This window comes from Sceloporus occidentalis, unplaced genomic scaffold (assembly GCF_023333645.1).
Source record: "Sceloporus occidentalis isolate IW3139 unplaced genomic scaffold, rSceOcc1.0.p SCAF_5, whole genome shotgun sequence".
Taxonomy (NCBI): domain Eukaryota; kingdom Metazoa; phylum Chordata; class Lepidosauria; order Squamata; family Phrynosomatidae; genus Sceloporus; species Sceloporus occidentalis.
The window spans coordinates 166,505,649-166,525,916 of record NW_028316985.1 but is presented as its reverse complement, the minus strand read 5'-3'; the positions used below and the strand labels follow the sequence as shown (position 1 = coordinate 166,525,916).

The window sequence follows — 20,268 nt, the reverse complement described above, 5'->3', positions numbered from 1 at the left end:
GAATGCTGACTGCATTCTTTATTAAAGAATAAAGGGCTATCTTTATTAAAGGAACAGCAGATCAGAACACGGGACGAGCAAAAATGTAAAATCTTATTAAATATATAAATTTAAGAGATGAGGATGTTAAAGTTTTTTCTGATGAAATTGTTGCCTTTCACAGACCATATGAAAGCAAAACTGGCTGTATGAGAATATGAATGCAAATTGGCTGAATGAGAATTTTTTCCTTTATAATAATGTAAATACAAGTTTTAATAATTTCTGACCTACTGTAGTTTATTAGATTTAAAGATTTATCCTCAATCTCATTTTAAATAAGCCAGACAGTATAGTAACATATTTATAATATAGTTTATTGAAAAATACATTTCATTTGTCATAACATTCAAAAAATATACAAATGCTTGCCTGTATGCTTACAAAGGTTTAGGCTTAAAGGATTTAAACAGTTTATTACATATTCTCGTGATCCTCATACAATGAAATCTTCACTATGTGTAACATACTCAAGCACAATTCTTAGACTTCTTTTGCCAGATTTGCTGTCCTTAAATTCCAAGCTCACAGCATTCTGTAATGGGATCACTTCAGAATTAACTAAGGACTTGCCAAAATAGCATATTTTTAAAGCAGCAGAAAGAGTACAAATTTCCTAGATAATTGTCTTTATAGATTTCCCATAAGCAGCAGCCCATTTCATCAAAGCATTCTGTCTCTCCCATTTTCCTCAACCGCATTCATCTCAAACACACAGCCAACATTCTCCATTACGAGCATTGCACCTTCTTTACATTTCCACTCTTAAATCCCCTGAGGCTGATGCTCTCCTGTACAGAAACAGGGGGTGGGAAACCATTACAACCACCATGAATACTACCAATGATTTTTTTAAAAACAAGGGTTATTTTTAGAATTGCTGCCATTAAGTAACCAAAAGTGTGATGCATGTTGTAACAAAAAAAGGAAACGGAATGACCCCATGACTATGAACTATATTGCAAAGACATGTTTCACTGTAAATAGAAGACATGATTATCTGACGCAGCTACCAAACACGGTATTGAACTGAAGTAAATATAAAAACCACTCTCACGTAGGCACGGTAAGTATAACATCTTAGGTATGAAACTGGCCTCACTCAAAACCTGTGAGTCTGAGAGGACTACTGCTTTAAATATACTGGACTCTGGTGCAGGTGTAAGCCTTTTAAGTGATGCTAAAGTTTGTTGCTTTCTTGCTTTCTTTTATTTGCCACATGCTACAGTTGGAATTTGGAAAACAAAACACTACCTGCAATTTAAACTGGTAGCTTATACAGAGAGATCATAGTACACTCTAAATAAAAAAACAAACTGCTATGACCTCGAGATTTATATTCAGCTTCATACTCTGAGCAGGTAACAGTAACATACACCAAGTATAGCTGATCTGATGTAATCATTTTGCAGCCTCATCCCATACACATCTATCCAGAAGTAAACACTATATTCAATGTGGCTTACAGGTGTGCAAGTAAATTTTGATAAAAGTTAAATTTATATGTAACTATAGAATCTTTTTTATAATAGCACAGAATAAATGCTTGGGTGTTCTCACAAAAGCACTAGTCTGATCCTGATTACAGTCCTCTTTTCTTGAACCTTGGATCCAAAGCAGAATTAATACACTTAATTTATTTCATGACATGCACTTTCTTAAATGCTGCTTGCCATCAACAATTGTCATAACAACTCATTTGAAACAAGGCAGCTATGATCTGTCCTGAATTGAACCACTGTGATTAAAGAAATAAATGGGGGAGGACATTCCAGGGAGGAGCAGAATAGGTGAGATTAAACTGGTAGAGAAAACCATGAAAGGTCTCAGAAAATCTGACTCTTGATGCCTTCACCTTTCCCATCTCCAAAATCCACACATTTTCAGAGCTTTCAACAGATAAGGCTTTCAACTTTTCTATTATCAAAAACCTTTGGTTTAAGACTCTACAGAGAGAGAACTGTAAAACTACTCTTATGGCTATATAGTATTGGAATCATGAGGACAACTAACTGGTTTATTTTTAGACAACAGTGATTTTTCTGAAAACTTGGGCATCACACTATAATTGAAGGTCCCTAATGTGAAGGCAAATACACACAGACATATTTTAAATGAGTCTAAATAACCTAATGGTGCTAGGTCCCATCTGATCTTAGAAGCTAAGAAGAGTCAGTTCTGGTTATTACTTGGGAGACCACCAATAAATACCAGGTATTTGTAGGCTATATTTCAGAGGAAGGGATTGCAAAAACACCACTGAGCATTCCTTGACTAAAAAAACTCTATGAAATTTATGGGATCTCCATATGCTGATGGGCAACTATTTTCAGACTTTTTTTTAGTGTTTAACTAGATTGATTACTCCTCTGTTGTTAGATATCAGGAGCTACTTACATCAGACCAACAATCCATTTAGTATAGTACTATTTATGATCACTGACAGCAGGTCTCTCTCGGTCTTAAGCAGACAAGATTTTGCAGCTCTGCCACCTGAGTATTTCAGCTGCACTGAATCTGAAACATGATATATACAGAACACAGCCTCTGCTACTCTACTTTGAGTGCTCCCCAAGGTACTGAGACAGTTGCAGAGCTCTGTATTTTTGGATTTTCCTAATCTCTTGAGTTTGATCATTTTCAGAAAAATGTCTGTCTAAACTTGGGATATAAACCTGCAAGGTCAGCTATAAAACTTCAGATCCCGTTGCAGTAGAATATTTACATCTACATTTAGCTTTCATGTTAAATCATATATGTAACCACTTTGCTGGCTTGGATTCAGAATATTAATTCAAGAGACATGCAGCAATCTCATTAAATTACAATCATTCCATAATCAGAAAGTGTTTATAGCATTTCATATTAAAAAATTAAGCATAGCCTGATATGCAAAAGTGAAACACGTCAAATGAGGACAGTAGAGACAAGATGCAAAAAGGGGGCAGAGCTCCTCCATGTTTAATACATGTACATAAAGTAACTTTTTGGTATAGTTTGCACTACAACTTGCTACATCTGCTGAAATTCTAGTATACTCAACACTCAAACACAGGAACAATGTCCTCTTTTGCATTTGGTTGTCCTACTGAGATGTGCCCTGAGGCCGGGGGAAAATTTACAGGCATGTAAAGACACTTGTTCTTCACCATCTTTTTAAAAAGGTGAAACTACATGTTATCAGAAAGATTTATCTGATGTTCTGATACACTTTCCTCATCACTGTCACCCATATATCTGATGATATATGATGGAGGAAGCTGTAGCATAAGCTTTCATAGATGCAGGTGCAGAAGTAAGTCTATGGAAGCTTATGCTACAACTTCTTCTACACAGTTTGTCTCAAAGGTGCTACAAGATCCCTTTGCATACTGATCTTCCAGACTAACATGGTAGAGAGGAATTGCTGGACCTCTTACCCTTTCCCTCCACCACTCCCTTCTCCTTCTGTGTCATGTCTTTTTAGATTGTAAGCCCGAGGGCAGGGATCCATCTAACTAAAAAGATTGCATGTACAGCGCTGTGTAAATTTACAGCGCTTCATAAATAAAGGTTAATAATAATAATAATTATGGAGGAAGTGTGGGAAGGTGTGGCAGAGAGCTAGCATTTTGGGAAGCAGGTCTGCATCCTGATAACCTATATTTTTATTTTAAAATACACTGGGCAAAACAGTAGCCACTGAGAGTTTGGGGTCACAATGCAAGACAAAGGAAACAGTGCCTAACTCTCTACTGAAACGTGTTATATTTGTGTGCATGTGCAAACCTGAATCTTGTAAACAACAGAGTGAAAATATCTGTGAGCACCATGTTGGATGGGGGGAATACATCACTACTGCTACATGTCTGATAATATGACTGGGCTACCTAGAGACCTATATAAGTCTGAATATATTAAATATATTTGATCATACAGAATACATGAAGAATCAGGGGATATCTTATAAAAACAAGAGCAGCAAATATGCAGTCATTTTCTTTTCAGAAGCATTTAAACTGAAAAATAAACCCAAGCTAGAAAAATAAAACTTTTATATCACAGAAATGTCTAATAATCCTTAAAAGTTAGCGTGACTTCTTTTCACATAGCAATAAAGGATAATGAAAACAGCACATCTTAAATTTCTTCCTAACAAGTAATGTACTGGCAAGGCATTTAATAAGGATATAAGACCTCAGAGCTTTTTCACACATGCCACAGAAAGTATCTCTGAGCCTCTCATGCTGTTTGTAAGCACAAGTAAATGGCTATAATGCAACTGTAACTGTGCTGGAATTCAGTTTTGAAATAGATTGAATAGACCAAATGAGGGTGAATTACATTTTCTGTCTTGAAGATATTTTCATGCCATCCATGAAAACTAAAGAACAGGTCTTTCATTCACTATTACTTTTTACAGCAAGCATAGGAAGGAATGTTCTCTCTTGCCACAGTTTAAAAGGATATGCATGAAACCTACTTAGTTGTCATCAAAGGGCACACAAACAAATCAGACATGGTGATATTCTGGGGGGAAACATGTGTGAAAATGTTCTTACAGCATAATAAATCAAGTGGCCCAAAGTTATCAAAATTTCAAATTCAGGCTTTACAAACAAGGCCACCATCAGGAGCATGCTTGATTGTGACTATGGAAATATGTAACTTTGAGCTCGTCAAAACATATTTTAAAGGGATTCAGTAAAGTGTGAGAAACAGATGAGTCTCATCCTTAAGCTGGCACAACTTGTTTGCTTTGGCAGATACACATATGGGAATAAGTGTTTTGGTTTAAAGCAGGATCTACTAACTTGCTGCTCTATGTTGATGATCCACCAACTACAGCAAACTGCAGACAAGGATCCCAAAGCTCATGCATAGCTCATGTTCCATTCAAAACCCTCAAAAAGTGCTATAATTGGCAGAAGCATTTACACTTACAACCAGAAACTGCATCCGCAGCGACTTCCCTCTGAGGCAAGTATTGTAACATGGCAGTGTTTTCAGTTGAACTTGCTGCTGTTATACCAGTGGAGCATGGCATGGTTATAAATCATGCCCTATGTTCTGAAGTGCGTGGGCCATGCACTTGTTAAGACTGATACAGCAACTCCACTTTTCATTATGATTTACTAAATAAAAAATTGCTTCTTTTAAGGTCTTGTATCCTAATAAGCTAAACAGTAACAGTTTGCTTACAGTGTCCAATATATATTTTAAGCAGTTTCCCCTTGCATAGGCTAGTTTAAACATTGGTAGTTTGAATTTCTACTATACCTTCCTTAGAGCAGCACAATGTGTACCTCACAACAAATACAACAAATAAAAGAAACACATATTAATGGATAATGTGCTATTAATGCACAAACACCTGCACCAAAATCTAAGGATGCATGAAATCTCCCCTGAGAAATGTTGTATGAAATTATTGAAATTCTTTTTTGGCTTCCCTTAAAGAATTCCCTCGTATTTTTTTAAAATTCAGTTATAGCTTATAGATGTGTGAAATCACCCTGAGGACCTTATGGAAACTCTTTTAGCTTCCCTACAACTTCCTTTGATATTTCACTGTGAGAGGAAAATTCACTCCAATGATAGTTTAGCTTTTATCAAGACAAACAAATGGCACATCGCACGAGGGAAAATAGCACCTCAGCCCTAACTGACTTGGTATTAAACTGTACTGATTTCAGTGCAATTTATAGTAAGCTAAAGATATGCTGTTTGTTTGAAGGATGGAGATGGATTATGATGAATCATGATGAACCTATTTGACAGAGCATATACTTATTTTGTGAAGCACAAGACACCTACATCTAGTTGATGTGACAATCTGATGAGAATCCTAAGATCAGCACCAGGATATGGGAGCACCCATACAGTATGGTCTCTTTCTCTTGCCCTGTTGCTTTTACATTTAAGTTCCCTCTAGAAGCTCAGGATTCTCCTCCATGGATGTGTCCTTAGCATAGTTAAAGTTGCAATTCCTGCACCAAGTAAACCTCCTACAACACCTCTCCAATTTCAAAAGCTCAATAAAGTGTTCACTCTTCTCCCATGAGAGAGCTTTGAGGTAAATCTTTAAGCGTTAGCTCGATGGCAAATACACGTTACTCAGGCTTAGGACACTGATAGAAATAGCTAATTATTGTGGGATACAGACCACCCCTTTGGGGTGGCCTGCACCCGACCCTTTCCCCAACGGATCGGGGCCTCAGCTGCCACAGCGGCAGCCCCAGAGGCCCCGATCCGCCACTTTTCCAAGCTGCGGGCAAGCAGGAAAACTCTGCTTCCCCGTGGCCTGGAAAGGGGTGTCCTTGGGGCTTCATGCCTCAAGGACACCCCGAGAGCGGCGGGGAAAGGGAGAAAGGGGTCGCTCGGCCCCTTTCTCTCTGTATCGCTGGTGTGGCCGTTTAAAGGCCGCACAAGTGATACGTGCGGCCAAAGTAGCTCCAAAATGGAGCTCCTTTCAACGTCGCTGAAAGGGCGCCACAAGCGCCCTACAGCGGCGCCATGACATAACAGCCGCACTGCGCTATTTGGACATGGTGCAGCCATTACGTCAAAATGGCAATGCCCATGTAGAAAAGGCGCCGCAATTTTGACGTCCTGGCGACGTACTAGGGTTGCAGGGCGTCTGTAAAGGATGCCCCGAGGCAACCCTAGTATGTCGCCAGGACGTACTTAGAGGCCCGTTTAAATCAGGCCTATATTAGCTTTCCCAAAATACTTTCCAAAAACAATTGTATGAAATGCATACATTTGCAAACAAAACCAAAACACTATACTTTTAAACAGAAGGAAAATCCTCCTCTTTGAAATAAATGTCTTGAAACATAGTTAATACCCTTGGAAACAGCTGTACAACACAAATATATTGATTGGTGTACAATTTTTATATGGGACAAAGTGATAGAGGAAGTTTCACCAGCTGAATTTCTGTCTGTTGCACAACTTTTAGAAATCAAGCCCCATCAGAGGAAAGGCAGTAACCCTAAATATTTTTATTCTAGCTTTCTATTAGGAAAAAAAAGAGTAGATCTAGGCTTGTAATATCACAAGAGAATACAAATGAGAATATTTCAGATAAAAACGCAACCAAGGTATTGCTCATTTGTTTCCACACTCAGGTCTGAAAAACAAAAAGAAAAACAATACTGTCTAAGATAATTGCCCAAATCCCACAAAAGCTAGTCAAAACTAAAGCTGCAATACATTGCACAAGTATTTGGCAGTAAGTCCCATTGAACTTCATAAAATGTATATCCAAATAAATATTCATAGGTTGAGACTTCACATTCCATGAAAAATCAAGAGAACATGTTAGTAGTACTGAATGTGTTTTCAACAGGATTTGGTGCTTATTAGTGTAAATCAGACTGTGATCTAGATACTCTTTACAAAGCTCCTCAAAGTGCATATTTATAATGTAAACCAGGTCCTAATTAATTTCCTAATGAAGAATATTCCAAGATTACAACTGACTTCAATAGAAACATGTTTTTAAAAATTTACTCTGTAGGCATTGGCAATTCCCTGAAAATTCTGAAAAGCTTTTGGAGAGACAGAGCTAAATTTAAAATAATGGCAGGTTTGGTTTTTTTTTTTTACAGAATCTGTCATGATAATCTTTAAAGCAAACTATGTTATAGCTAAACACGTAGAATAAAGCCCCTACAAACATGCTGTAAAATAAAAAAAATAGTTGTGGAAGGGATACTTAATTCCTTTCCTTACCAACTGTTCAATACCATCCATTATTAACTGTAATGACAGGTTACCGAAATGGTTATGCACTTGATTTCTTTCTGAACCCACAAAATCCCTTTTTATTTTTTTAAAATGTGTTTTGAACTTCTTTACATGCTGTTGCGTGTAATTTATGGTTGGCCATATGCATTATAAGGCTGTAAAGATTATTTGACTTCTACATTCAAAATGTTTCTATACAAAATATAATTCAACCTTTCCAATATGCATAATTAAATTTATACATAGTTCAAATGTTATGCAAACATGAAAAAAGAACAACACTTGTTTTGTAGAAAGCAATGTATGAGAAACACATGACATATGAAGCAGCTTTTTAAATGACACTTTAGCATTAACGAGTTGTTTTCAGATTAATGGAGATAAATTCTTGTTCTTTGTGCCTGTAAGATAAAACACACAAACATTAAATTCTTGACTTATTACAGAAGAATTGCTACAATGTATCTTCATAACATCAAAAAACAGCATCATAAAGGTCCTGTGAATAATCATTTGTAGGCTATGTCACAGAACATGAGCATGTTATCACAAGTAAGAGTGCATCCTCCATTGCCTTCCCTGGGAAGCCTGGAGCAGCCTCATCTTTGTCATCTGAATTGCCTCCCTTTTCCTTTTCCTTTTCCTCCCCTCCTCATAAGTAAACAGCAATAGAAGCAGTCCCTCCCAAGATTTGACAGCTATTTTGGATGCAGTTCAAAGGGCTAGACAGAATAGCTCTCTGTACCCACTCTGTGCATGTTACTAACAGAATGCTGCCTTAGATGTATTTGACTAATTGTTGTTGATGTTGTGTGTGTTCAAGTCATTTCTGACTTATGGCGACCCTAAGGCAACCCTAATATGCAATTTTCTGGGCAAGATTTGTTCAGTGGAGGTTTGCCATGGCCTTCCTCTGAGGCTGAGAGCAGGCGACTTGCCCAATGTTACCTGGGGGGTTTCATGGCCAAGCTAGGAATTGAACCCTGGGCTCCAGAATTGTAGTCCAGAACTCAAACCACTACACCAAGTTGACTAATTGGGGTGGTTTAAATCCACAACACCTGGTTTGTACATAGCAAGAAGTCAAGAATAATGAAAACTGAAGTCAAGAATAATGAAAACTGAACCTAGTTAAGTCTTTTTCCCACCTGTGGAAGAGCGGGGAGCATGTGACTTTAAAACTGCTCAGGTCTGCACAAGTTCAACTGTGTAGTACTAGTCCATGGTTTAGCATTGCTGAAGTCTGGATTTGAACCTGCCTATAAATTGTACAGTCGGCTTTCTGTATCTACAGAATTTTTATCCTTGAATTCAACCACCCACAGGTTGAAAATATTTTTAAAATAATATAAATTGCAAAAGCAAACTGTATTTAATGGGACTTGAGCATCTATGGATTTTGATAGCTATGGGGGGGGGGGGGGGGAGGTCCTGGAACCAAGCCTCAAAGGATACCAAGGGAACACTGTAGTGTTGGCTGACAGAGTAGGAATAGAGCTTGTGCTTACTGTGGTTTGTGGCTATATTTGAACTACAAAATCAGAGTTTGTGCTTACTGTCATTTGTGGTTATATTTGAATTCACAAGTTCTCATGTTCATATCCAGAAAAGAAAAGATAATCTATTTGAAAATCAGATTCTTCTTGTCTGAGGAAGAGTTTTGTACGGGTTTGTAGTAAAAAAAACCTTATCAATAGTGTGAGATCAATGAAAGAGTTATTTGAATGTTTCTGAATTTTAAACTCAGTTTAAACTGAATCTGCATTCTTGAAAATTGGGCATGCAGCCAAAGTTGGCACTGTATTCAGATGCATGTAACACCCATATGCTAGTTCATGCTAGTTCTGTCTTGATAGCTCAGCAAATCAGTTAGCATTATGTTAAGTGCCATCTGTTACTATTCATTTTTAAAAATCCTTGTGTAAAATTTAAGCATTTGAACATTCTAAGTGATTAGTTACTTATATCCAAAACTCTAAGGCTCCAAAAATAGTTGTGAAACCCTGTAGTCTATATATGTGCATCTGAGGTGTGGTTGGGATGCAGGTTAGTATAAAAGAAATTAGTTTAAAGCAGAGTACAGTGTTCCCATTTTGAAAAAGGAGACATTAAGGTTCAGATGTGTGTAACTACAAGAGAGCTTGTCACAACGTATTAGGGCATCTTTTAAAAACAAAAAAAAATGTATTAAACATAATGGACTGGAGATGACCTAAGCAAGGTCAACTCTGGATAGTACTTGGATGTGACACCACCAACAAATACCACGTGCTGTGGGATATATTTTGGAGAAAGGATCTGGCAAAACCACCTCTGAGTTTTCCTTGCCTAAGAAAACCCTATGTAATTCATGGGGTTGACATAAGTCAAGAGGCAAGTTGAAGGCACACTGGAGATCAGACTTCACACTGAGTTCACAAAGCCATGGCCAAACTGGATGAGATCCTAGATCTCTCTCTCTCTCTAAAGTACAGCTGATGGAACCTCTTAAATTGGATCTGAGCCAGAGGGCTAGGAAAGTGGTTTTTTGACCCTTCTTCCCACACAGTTTCCCTGGCTGAACTCTCCTTCTTGTTCCTCAGAGCTACTGCTTTCCCCAGCCCTGTATATATAACAGTTTTATAGGGACAGCTTAAATTTGGAATTTGCTTTAGCCCTCACTGCGATCTCATAGAGCTGTGTTGTTGTTTTTTTAACTTGAGAGAAACAGCTGGAGATCTGATTGCAAATCTCTGGGTGTTTCACAGAGCTGCAGGATGCAGTATATAGAGACATGTAAAAAGGCTAATTGTGGAACCACAAGTATAGACCTTTCTTTTCTTTATGATGAAGGATTACTCTCAACTATTTACCTACACTCGTATCTCTATCTTTAAGAAAGATTGGTTGTTTCTGTAATGTTTCAAGCATACAATAAGCAGCACAGAAAATAAAAGGACAACGAAGCCCTGGAAAATCCTTTGCTATTTTTGAACCTTGGCCAAAAATACCACAACTGTGCTTATCTTCCTCTTGTCCTTTGAGTGGACTGAGAACCAAACTAGACTCTAACTACCTTTTTGGTCAGTTTTTAGAATTTTTTTTATTACAGCTCCCAGAATTCCCCAGTCAGCATGGCCTCTAAGTATTTTTTTTTTCCAAGCTGTTTTTAATACTGTTTGGGACAAGCAATGCTTCTTACTTTAGAAAAAAATGATACAATTGTCTCTTGGATTATACTGTGGGAAAGATGGAGTTAACTTTTTCCTTGCTGGCTCTCCGCCTCTGTTCAAGCTGTCATATGCCCTATTCTTTGCAATTACATAATATTTTAAAATGAGTTCAGCATAGTAGCTTGCCAGATATTGGTGAATGGTGTTATTACTTTTGGTGCGTGTGTGTGTGTGTGTCAACTCCCATAGTTTTAATGTTTTCAGATCATGGGAAAAGCTCTATTTATGGATTTTTTGCTGGTCCAGGAACTGTTGAAGCCCTACTAGAAAAGAGTTGGCAATTCTGGTGACAGTATGAATAGTCTCATATGTCACACATGAGTGATGAAACTGTAGCTCAGTGGTTGTCGGTATTTCTTTGAAGTGTAGTGTGAGCCAGGTGCTGATTTGAAATCTTACCACTTCTGTGATATGGCAGAGTACTCATACTGATACACACACACGACTTCCTGAGCATAACAATATGCTTGAATGCATTCTGTTTTGCACTTATAGAAAAGGATGACAGAACAGGTGCATCTGAACTACCAATAATACCTTCTACTGCATACACTCTTTATTTCAAATGTCTTCTTGGAACTGATTCTCCCTTCTTAATCATGGAGCTACTTCATGCATGTGACCATTATTTTTATGAAGATCACTTTTGTGTAGAAATACATGTTTCTTCCCATAGTACACAATCAAACTGTGCAAGAAAAAGCACCCAAAGACTACTAATTATGATGGCTTTGTATGCCTGCCTCTCTGTGTGACATGGTATGTGTCTTCCTCAGTATTCCAGCTGATGGAGAACAAGAGCAAGGGAGTCTTATTTTGCACTCAGGTCCTGCCTGTTGACCAATGTGGCGGGAGGGAAATGCTGGATTACAGAGGTCCTTGGTTTGGAGCAGCACAATTGTTTTTACATGTGGGCTGTTTATACAGTACACTGCCATGTGAAAGTGTACACATGCCTGTTTTCCACCACTGGTTCCTGCCTTTCCACATATATTTACCATGAAAAGGCATGCAAATATTTGGCAGAAACAGTCATGCACTTCCATAGATAAGTGAAGAACACTCAAATTAGCATTGTCACTTGTGTAGCATCATCTGCCATTGACTGATGATGCTTCAAATAAATACACCACACCAAATAGACACTTGCACTAGCTTATCAAATGGCAATGTTCACAGTGTCCACACATGCACACCTTCCTTCTTTACTCTCTTGGAACAAAATATTCATGCATACCCATGGATATCTGTGAAAATGAACATGCAATTGGCTTATTGAACTGCATGCTACCAACTCACCCATGGCAGCAGCACTCGCAGAAGCAGTCCTCAGCTGTCTCTCCATCACCGATGCTCCACAACAAAGCGCATAGTGGTGCCATCGAAAGATGGTGGGGCAATGATCCTGGGGCCCAGTGGTTGCGAGGTAATGCTGATGAGTGGTGCCTTCCCCTCTCCTTGAGCTGTTTGTTGTTGATGCTGCTGCTGCTGCTGCTGTTGTGTACCTTTGCCCGTAGGCATGTAGTAAGGGCTGTCAGCTCCAGGGCTGGATGAGGCAATGGCACTGAGGTCACCACTGGACTGCTGGACCAGCTGTCCCTGCAAGGTGCTGGCAGGCAAAACAGCTGGTAGGAAGCCCGGGTAGATCATATAGGCAGCCGCTGGAGTGCCATAGGTTCCTGCTGCTGCTGCTGGGCCGAGTGTCATGGGGAGGGTCATGGGAGCCATGGCTGCTGGTGCAGGAGGTGGCTGGGTGACAGGCAAGGGCACTTCCACATACTGTCCTGTTTCTGGGTCAAAGAGGCGTCGCTTCTGAGGTGGTGGAGGCTGTACTGGTGTGTCCACCACATAACACTGGCCTGTGCTCAGGTCCAGGAGTACTTTGCGCTGCGTCTGAGGTGGTGGAAAAGTAGAGGTTTCAGCAGACGCTGTGGGCATGGGAGGTGAGAAGCAGAGCAGGGGTGCTGGCTGGGCTGCCCCTGTCAAGGCGGCTGCAGCAGCTGCAAGAGATAACGCCTGGGGGAAAAATTGTGCAGGAGGCACTTCAAGTTGAGGTGCAGCAGCTGTTGCCTGAGGCAGTGGCTGTTGCTGCTGTTGCAAAGAAGGAGCCTGATGATTACCTGTCGCAAGGCCACTAGTGCTTTCTTCAGGCTGCTGTTGCACCTTAGCCTGGTTGCTGCTGGCCTGGTTTCTCCCTGAGTTGTAGGGCTGTTGGCTGCATAGTGCGGCTGCAGCTGAGGTTGCAGAGACTATGCCTGAGTGACTACCCCCATCTCCTGAGGAAGCTGTTCCTGTTTGTTCCACAGAGGATGCCTTGAGAGGGATGGCCAAATAATTCCCACAGTCCGGAGCTGCCAGCTTGGAGCCCTTTTCAGCCTCCACAAGGCCCCCCTGCCTGTCCCCGAACAGTTTGATTGAACGAGGCCTGCCCTGGCCTTTGAGGCCTCTTGGTGGGGGGGAAGGAGAAGGCTCTTTTGGCTGCTGCTGTTTGGCCTTCTGGCCCTGAGCATTGAAGGTGAAAGTGCTTCGGGGGACCACTGGGGCTCTGCCTCTCTCCTGAGCTGCTGTGGTGGCAGTGGTCATTGTCTCCCTACGGAAGCCGGGGCCACGTGGTCGCTCCTGAGACAGTGCCATATTCTCAAAGGCAGCCATCTTGGCTGAGACCTTCTCTGCGTTCTTGGTGGGGTTGGTGGCTCTGCTGTTGGGTTGGCGCTCTGGGGCACTTCTGCTGTTGGTGATGCTGCTGGGGGATGTTGTCTGACCTGTCATCTGGTCGTCAGCCTTGGCACCTGCCATTGACTCTTCCCTGGCACAAGGCATGGCTCCCATGTTCCGTTCCTCACTTGCGATGAGAGAAAGAACATGGCTGTCAGTTATGGGCAGTGGATCACTCTTGCGCTTCCACTCATTTTTGTGGAAGCTGTAGAGTTCCTCCATACTCCGAACTGCTGCCGTAAGTTTCTCCAGTGCTTGGTGGTTTACTGTGACAGATGCCTTGGTTGCTTCATCTCGTGAAGTTTCTTCTTCTCCAGTAGCCATCAATGGCCCTACCTTGCTGCTCTTCTCTGGTATTGATGGTTGAGGCTGTGGTGCTGGCTGTGCTTGCTGCCTCCAAGGCACAGAGGTTTTGGAGACTATCTTCAGCACAGCAGGCTGATGAGGGTCACTTTTGTTAGGAGCAATAGTTGCCACAGGTAGCCTCCCTGAGGTTCTGTGCACCAGGATTGTCCCCTCTTGGTTTGAAGGCAGCATCTTGCCTCCACTGCTTGCTTTGGCCTCCATGTCAGAAGTCTTGCTGACCTTCTTGTCCTCCTTGATATTGCTTACTGCTTGACAAGTTATCACCATAGGAGAAAGAGACCTGGGAATGCCTGCTGTCACCAGCTGCTTTGGTTTCTGTTCAGAGGTTCCCTGATCAGAGTTGACGCTGCCCCTATCACTGTTATCCCCTGACTCATGGCCATAGTTACTTTTGATTAGTTTCCTGACATCTCTTACCTGATGGATAGGCCCTTGGACCTTAGCCTTATTTTCTCTGACATCACGTACTTGAAACTGAGGCACTTTATCCATAGTTTCCCCTTTGAATTGTTTTTGCTGCTGACATCTGGTATCATCAACTGTCTTTAAAAAGTTTGGTACACTTCCAGTGATCTTGGGTGTGAGAAGCTTGGCAATATTGAAAGGATTATCTTTATTCTGCTGCACGCTGCCCAAGCTGATCTTGATCTCAGGCGGTTTGTGCTTTACCATTGTGGTGGCAATAGCTGTCTGAGCTGCTGCACTGGTTGCTGTGGAGTATTTTGTCACCTGTGTGCTGGATTGCTTTTCTTTGGATGTTTGTTGAATATTTGGGACAAAGAGACGAGACATTTTGGTTGATTTGCTGGCTGAGATTTCTCCCAAATCAGCTTTCCAGTCACCTTTGGATGAAATTTTCAGTTTTCCCACAGGTGTTTTTTCCTCCTTTTTCTCTGCTTCTTTTTCTTTCCACGTTCTAAATGCACTGTTTTGACTACGGAGAAAGGTTGCCTTGAGTGTTTCAGAAGCACTCTCTTTTATTTTGCATGCCTCTTCTAAGAATGTTTCAGAAAAGGATCGATCCAGGCTAATATTTCCCTCCCGGGGAGTAGACGCCTTGGAAGTAGGTGACTTGCTATCAAAAAACTCCCCCAGATCATCTCCTGTTACAATAGTGTAATCAGAGCTGCCTTCTGAATATCTAGAATTCTGTCTTTGCAAACCTGTATCCCTTAATTTCTCTTTGGAGTTACCATCTACCTCTTTAGAAGATAAGGAATTGGACATACCAGAATATGTGGTGTCTGTGATCTCTCCCCTTTCCATTTTGAATTCATGCTCCAATTGCATTTTCTTTGAGATGACATTTTTGAGGAGACTAGATGCAAATTTTGATTTCTTCTGTGTGCCGTCCATGGTTTCTGCAGCTGACTCAGATTGTTTGCAGGCTTCATTGCCCAGCTCCTTAGACAGTGTGTCTGTAACTTCATCTGTGCAACTTGATCCAACAGTAGTATTTTCAGAAGGTTTAGCAAGTCTGTGGACTCCCGCATTAATGTTGCTGCTGAAATTCAAAGTCTCCAACAAAGTAACAACCCGGGATCCTGACTGGATCCGTTTTTCAAAGCAAGGTGGTGTTTCAACATGTGTTATTTCCCCATCAAGTTTGCTGACAACAAACTCCAATGCTTTAGTCTGTGACTTATTAGAGTGAATATAGAACTGGTCAGTGGAGGTTTTAGTCCCAGTACTTCTATTCCATCCAGCAGATGTAGTGTTGCTTTTGAAAAGATTCTGCTCTGCTTTCTGCCCAAGGCTGCCACACTTTAAATCCAAGTAAGTTGACCACCGGTTGATTCCTAAATTATGGTCTGAAAGAGATGTGGAGGATTCACTGGAGCTCAAGTTCAGAGTATCAAAATAGGGATAAGCTAAGCTCCGGAATGCCCTTGCTGTTAGGCTTCTTACTTCTTTATCTGCATCATCCAGCTCACTTACCACGCTGGAAGCACCACTTGAATATCCTCCCAATTCTCTTCCTCTTATGGCTCCACACTTTGTTTGCAAGCGTGCAGGTACTGCAATAAATTTTTTTGCATAGTCATGAAACACATCTTGTTTTAAACTTGAATTTTGTTCATGAGCTGTAGAGACACAGACACTCATGTCGCCTTCATGCTTGGCAGCATAAATAATGTTTTGCTTTTTGGGCTGGTTGCTAGGCTCATTTATAGCCCTGGAAGTTGGTTTGATTGATAGGAGTATCTGGCCTGCAGAATTCTCACTCATGTTGCTGAGGTTCTTGGACTGACTTTCTTCCGAGCTGGTGCATTTGTCTGTGATGGGGGTATCGTTTTCAGAATTAATGCTGACTATCTCTGTACTGCTGGTATTATCGATACTGTCTGTCTGATTATTGGGATCGCTAGTGGTTGTACTGAGATAACAACTATTGTCTTCTTCTGTCTGTGTGTCTGCAAGAGTCTCTTCACTCCCAAAAGAAGCATAATCCACAAAGGAATAGATCACATTGTTGTCCTCAAAGTCCCACCGGGAGGCTAATCCATAGTCAAAATCCATGTCATGGTCCACTTCACTAAGCTGGATTTCATGGGTTGTAATATAATGTGCTTCATCATTATTACTGTTGTTTTCACTGCTATAGCTGTGTTGTGACTGCAGCAGTTGTGAAGCACGCCGGCATTCTCCCCTCTGGTTACTCAGACAGATTTCTTTACACTCTGCATCATCGTCTTCATCACTGTCATATCCAAATGAAGAAGAGGAGGTTTTCCCCCCTGTTCCCACATCATCCATTTTTGGAAAGCACCCTGTATTTTGGACTGGTGAAGGACTAGAGGATGAAGATGATTCTGGACAGCCATTTGTGTAAAGCTGAATATTGGAGATACTAGGGGACAAAGTGTTCTCAGACCCTTCTGAGCTGGTGCCAGTAATGCTTCCCCCCACCTCATCAGCTTTCATCCCCATGGGAGAAGGAGAGCCTTCCATTTTAGATTTATAATCCTGGGACTCTTGATTTTCAGATTTGTCTGCCAGCATATTGTTAGCCAGTCTGTTAACCTCACTGATCCCACAAGATCCATTTTTAGGTCTGATAAAGGCCACTTTACTTCCATTCCCTGCCAAAGTCAGTTTTACAGTCTGAGGACTCTCACCCCTCCCTCCTGGGAAATCATAAATCTCCACATATTTTGATTCCTTGGATGAGGATGTTGATGGCTCTTGAGAAAGATGCTTCATCCTTCGGCTGCTGCTTTCTCCAGCATTCCCTTTCTGAATAATGATCTGCTCAGCAGGCGATTTTGTAAGGACTTCCATGCCGATCACTTTGCAAGCTGACTGAAGGGAACAAAAAGTTTTGGACCCAAAGGCAGAAAGCTGGGAGACACGCACGTGTCTCCAAGTGGTGTGGTTTCCAACTGCACTCCCTGAAGTTGAGTGGTAGACCCTGGAGAGACGCCCGAAGGTCCTGGGGTAGCAGTAGAGCGGCTGCCTGCTGTTGTCTCTGCGGAGATGGGGGGAAGCTGCTGCTGCTTCTGCCAGTCTCTTATTCCCCAGCTATGAAGTACAGTTGTTGGTCTGGCACGAAGAGCTGTCAGTCTGAATGCCATTGGTAACAGAAGTAGCAGCACAAGCAGCATCTGCAGCTCAGCTTCTCCAGACATCCCGAAATGAAGAGAAAGCATATGGAAATTCTTACAGTTATTAAAGGAGTGTGTGTTGGGTGGAGGGAGAGAAGAATCCTATTCATCATATAGTCATTTTAAAAGAATATTAGTATTTTGGATGGTGATATGCAATAGATAGTAGGGAAGGTAAGACAGAAAATGTAAGACAATGTATAGTATAAATAATAGTGGTACTTTTAATAACATTACAGCTCCCTGATAATGTTTGTGAGGGCAAGAGCATTATGTTGAATTAAGTCTTGCCATTGACCCTGTTGAAGAACCTGCCACTTTTTATAATAAGTTTTCTAAAAATGTTAGGTTTTCAATCCATGCTATATTCAGAAAAAATAATATGCCCACTACTTGTTTTAATTTTATGCAGAAACTTTTAAAATGTCCTCTATCCTAGCCTAAATTTTGTTATAATATAGTCCCTGTCAATATTCTTATTTTCCTTAAAACATGGTTTTGTGGGAAAGTGGTGGTAACTGTATGCCTTATTATTCAAAATGTGTCTGAAAAAATATACTTTTAACTAATTTTCAATTGCATTTTCTCTTTTAATAAAGCTGTCAAACTCATAAAGCAAGAGTTTTGCTTTAAAGCATGTCAGCCAGAATTAATTGCATTTAAGTTTCACAAAAGTCAAAGGGACTGAGTTTTTCTAACTCTTTTGGATAGTGACCACCTGTTTCAATGAGATCTAATCACATTTCAACACAGAAGACAAATGATAATCCAGGGTAACAAATCATTACCTTCTCTCTGACTCTTGTTGAGTAGATCCATTGATGACACGCAACTCTGTAATTCAGAAGAAGAAGAAAATTTCACATCTTCAGATATCTTTAGGGGATGGAATGGAGTTGAAGAGTACTGTGGAAATGTCAAACAGGTTTGGATTTTCATGGCCACTTGGTCAGAGAAATAAAACTGTGGAGCATTTTTGTAAGATCAGTGTAGCTTGCTAGGTCAGAACCATTAACTATACATAGACTGTGTGTCATTTCAGCCGATTGAATAAAGTACTATTTTAAACTATCACATTTGTACGTAGCAAAAATAAATGTGTTCAGCCATCACTTGTAACAAGAATCCTAATCAAATGCTGTTGCTTATCTTCCTGACCTCAGATATTTAAGATGGGAGGCTGTTGTTTAAAAAAGAAGAAGATTATACAGAAAATACAAACAGCCAAAAATATGTGAGATGTTAAAAAGTTACAGCTGACATGAAAGTATATACATGTACAGGAAATATAGTTTGAAAAAATTATTCACTTAGGTGATATGTTTTCAGAAAAATAATGTTCAGATTGGATACCCTCTTCTGGAGTAGAATTTTGTTTTGCAAAATAAATTATGTAAGGCAAGATTTGCCAGTATGAAAACCTCACCCATCAACTTACATGTTTTATTTCTATTCTTTTTTTATATTTTTAAAGGTATAAAATGCTCCCAGTGTATGTAAAGGAATGTTAAAATAAATATTAAAATTATTATCAGCTATCAACAAGCACCAAAAGCAGCATGGAACATAAAACTGTAAAAAACAAAAACTGGGAGGGAAAGACATTAAACATCTGGCTGAATGTTACCAAAAAGGGATCATAGATTGCCTGCAAGCCAGATGTGGTAGAGCCTGCCAACTTTCTAGGTGAGAGCAACCATGCTACCATCACTAAGAAGACCCTGCCTTCTTGCATACAACATCTCTTCAAAGGTAAAAAGATGAATCAAAGTTAGAATGGCATCCTCTGTTTCCATCAGAATCTGTCAAAATACACGGGCTTCTGAAGCTGATCTTGAGTCTCAGGATGACCTCCTTTCTCCTCCTAAATTGGGAGTAAAAATGGCTTACAAATTAAAATAGATTCAATATAATCAAAATATACAAAAGGTTTAACATTAAAATACAATTATTGTCCGTAAAAGGAGGTTTTTCAGGTAACTGTTTACTTGTCCTATTTACTTTTAAGTAACAGGGGTTTTGTCTTGAAAAGTTTTTTTTAACAAACAAACACATCTTTTCCAATTGGAAATAGTACAGTGGACCCTGTGGATGCTCAAGTCCCATTAAATACTCGGGGGCAGGTTATAGACCGCCACTTTGAGGCGGTCTGCCACCGCCGCCGTTTGCTCGGTGCGGGAGCCGCAGCAGCCACACTGCGTGGCTCCCGCACGGACCGAAAAAGAAGCTCCAAAATGGAGCTTCTTCTTGCGGCGCCTCTGTGATGTCGCGAGGTGCCAGGGGCGCATTCACGACGTCACAGATGCCGCGACACATTCAGATGCACAGCGTCCGATACGTAAAGATGGCGCCGGCCGTGTGGAACAGCCGGCACCATATTGTACGGACAGAGTCCATATTAGAGCCAGGGGCATCTAGAAGAGACGCCCCTTTTTTAAAATGGGACGTCCTGCGGACGTCCCAAGTGCCGGTCTATAACCGGCCTATGATTCTAAATACATTGGCACAGTAAAATGCTAGAGCTTATATAAAATGGCAAGATCAAGGTTTGCTATTTGGAATTTATGTACTTTTAAAGCCGTGGATGGTTGAATCTG

At 40.6% G+C, this 20,268-nt stretch overlaps 1 protein-coding gene across 1 annotated transcript; it reads right to left on the bottom strand.

Annotated features, from left to right (window-relative positions):
- Positions 1–8,112: 8,112 nt before the first annotated feature.
- On the bottom strand, positions 8,113–17,348 carry CUNH4orf54 (chromosome unknown C4orf54 homolog). The gene is made up of 2 exons (XM_089527089.1): positions 12,285–17,348; positions 8,113–8,174 (listed from the first exon to the last, which is right to left on the bottom strand). Exon 1 carries the CDS (start codon positions 17,346–17,348, stop codon positions 12,330–12,332), a length of 5,019 nt encoding a protein of 1,672 aa, XP_089383215.1. The 3' UTR covers positions 8,113–8,174; positions 12,285–12,329.
- Between the last annotated feature and the right edge of the window lie 2,920 nt (positions 17,349–20,268).

Coding starts and splice junctions, on each gene's coding strand:
- CUNH4orf54 (XM_089527089.1), bottom strand. CDS start 17,348: ATGGAAGTCCTTACAAAATCGCCTGCTGAGCAGATCATTATTCAGAAA.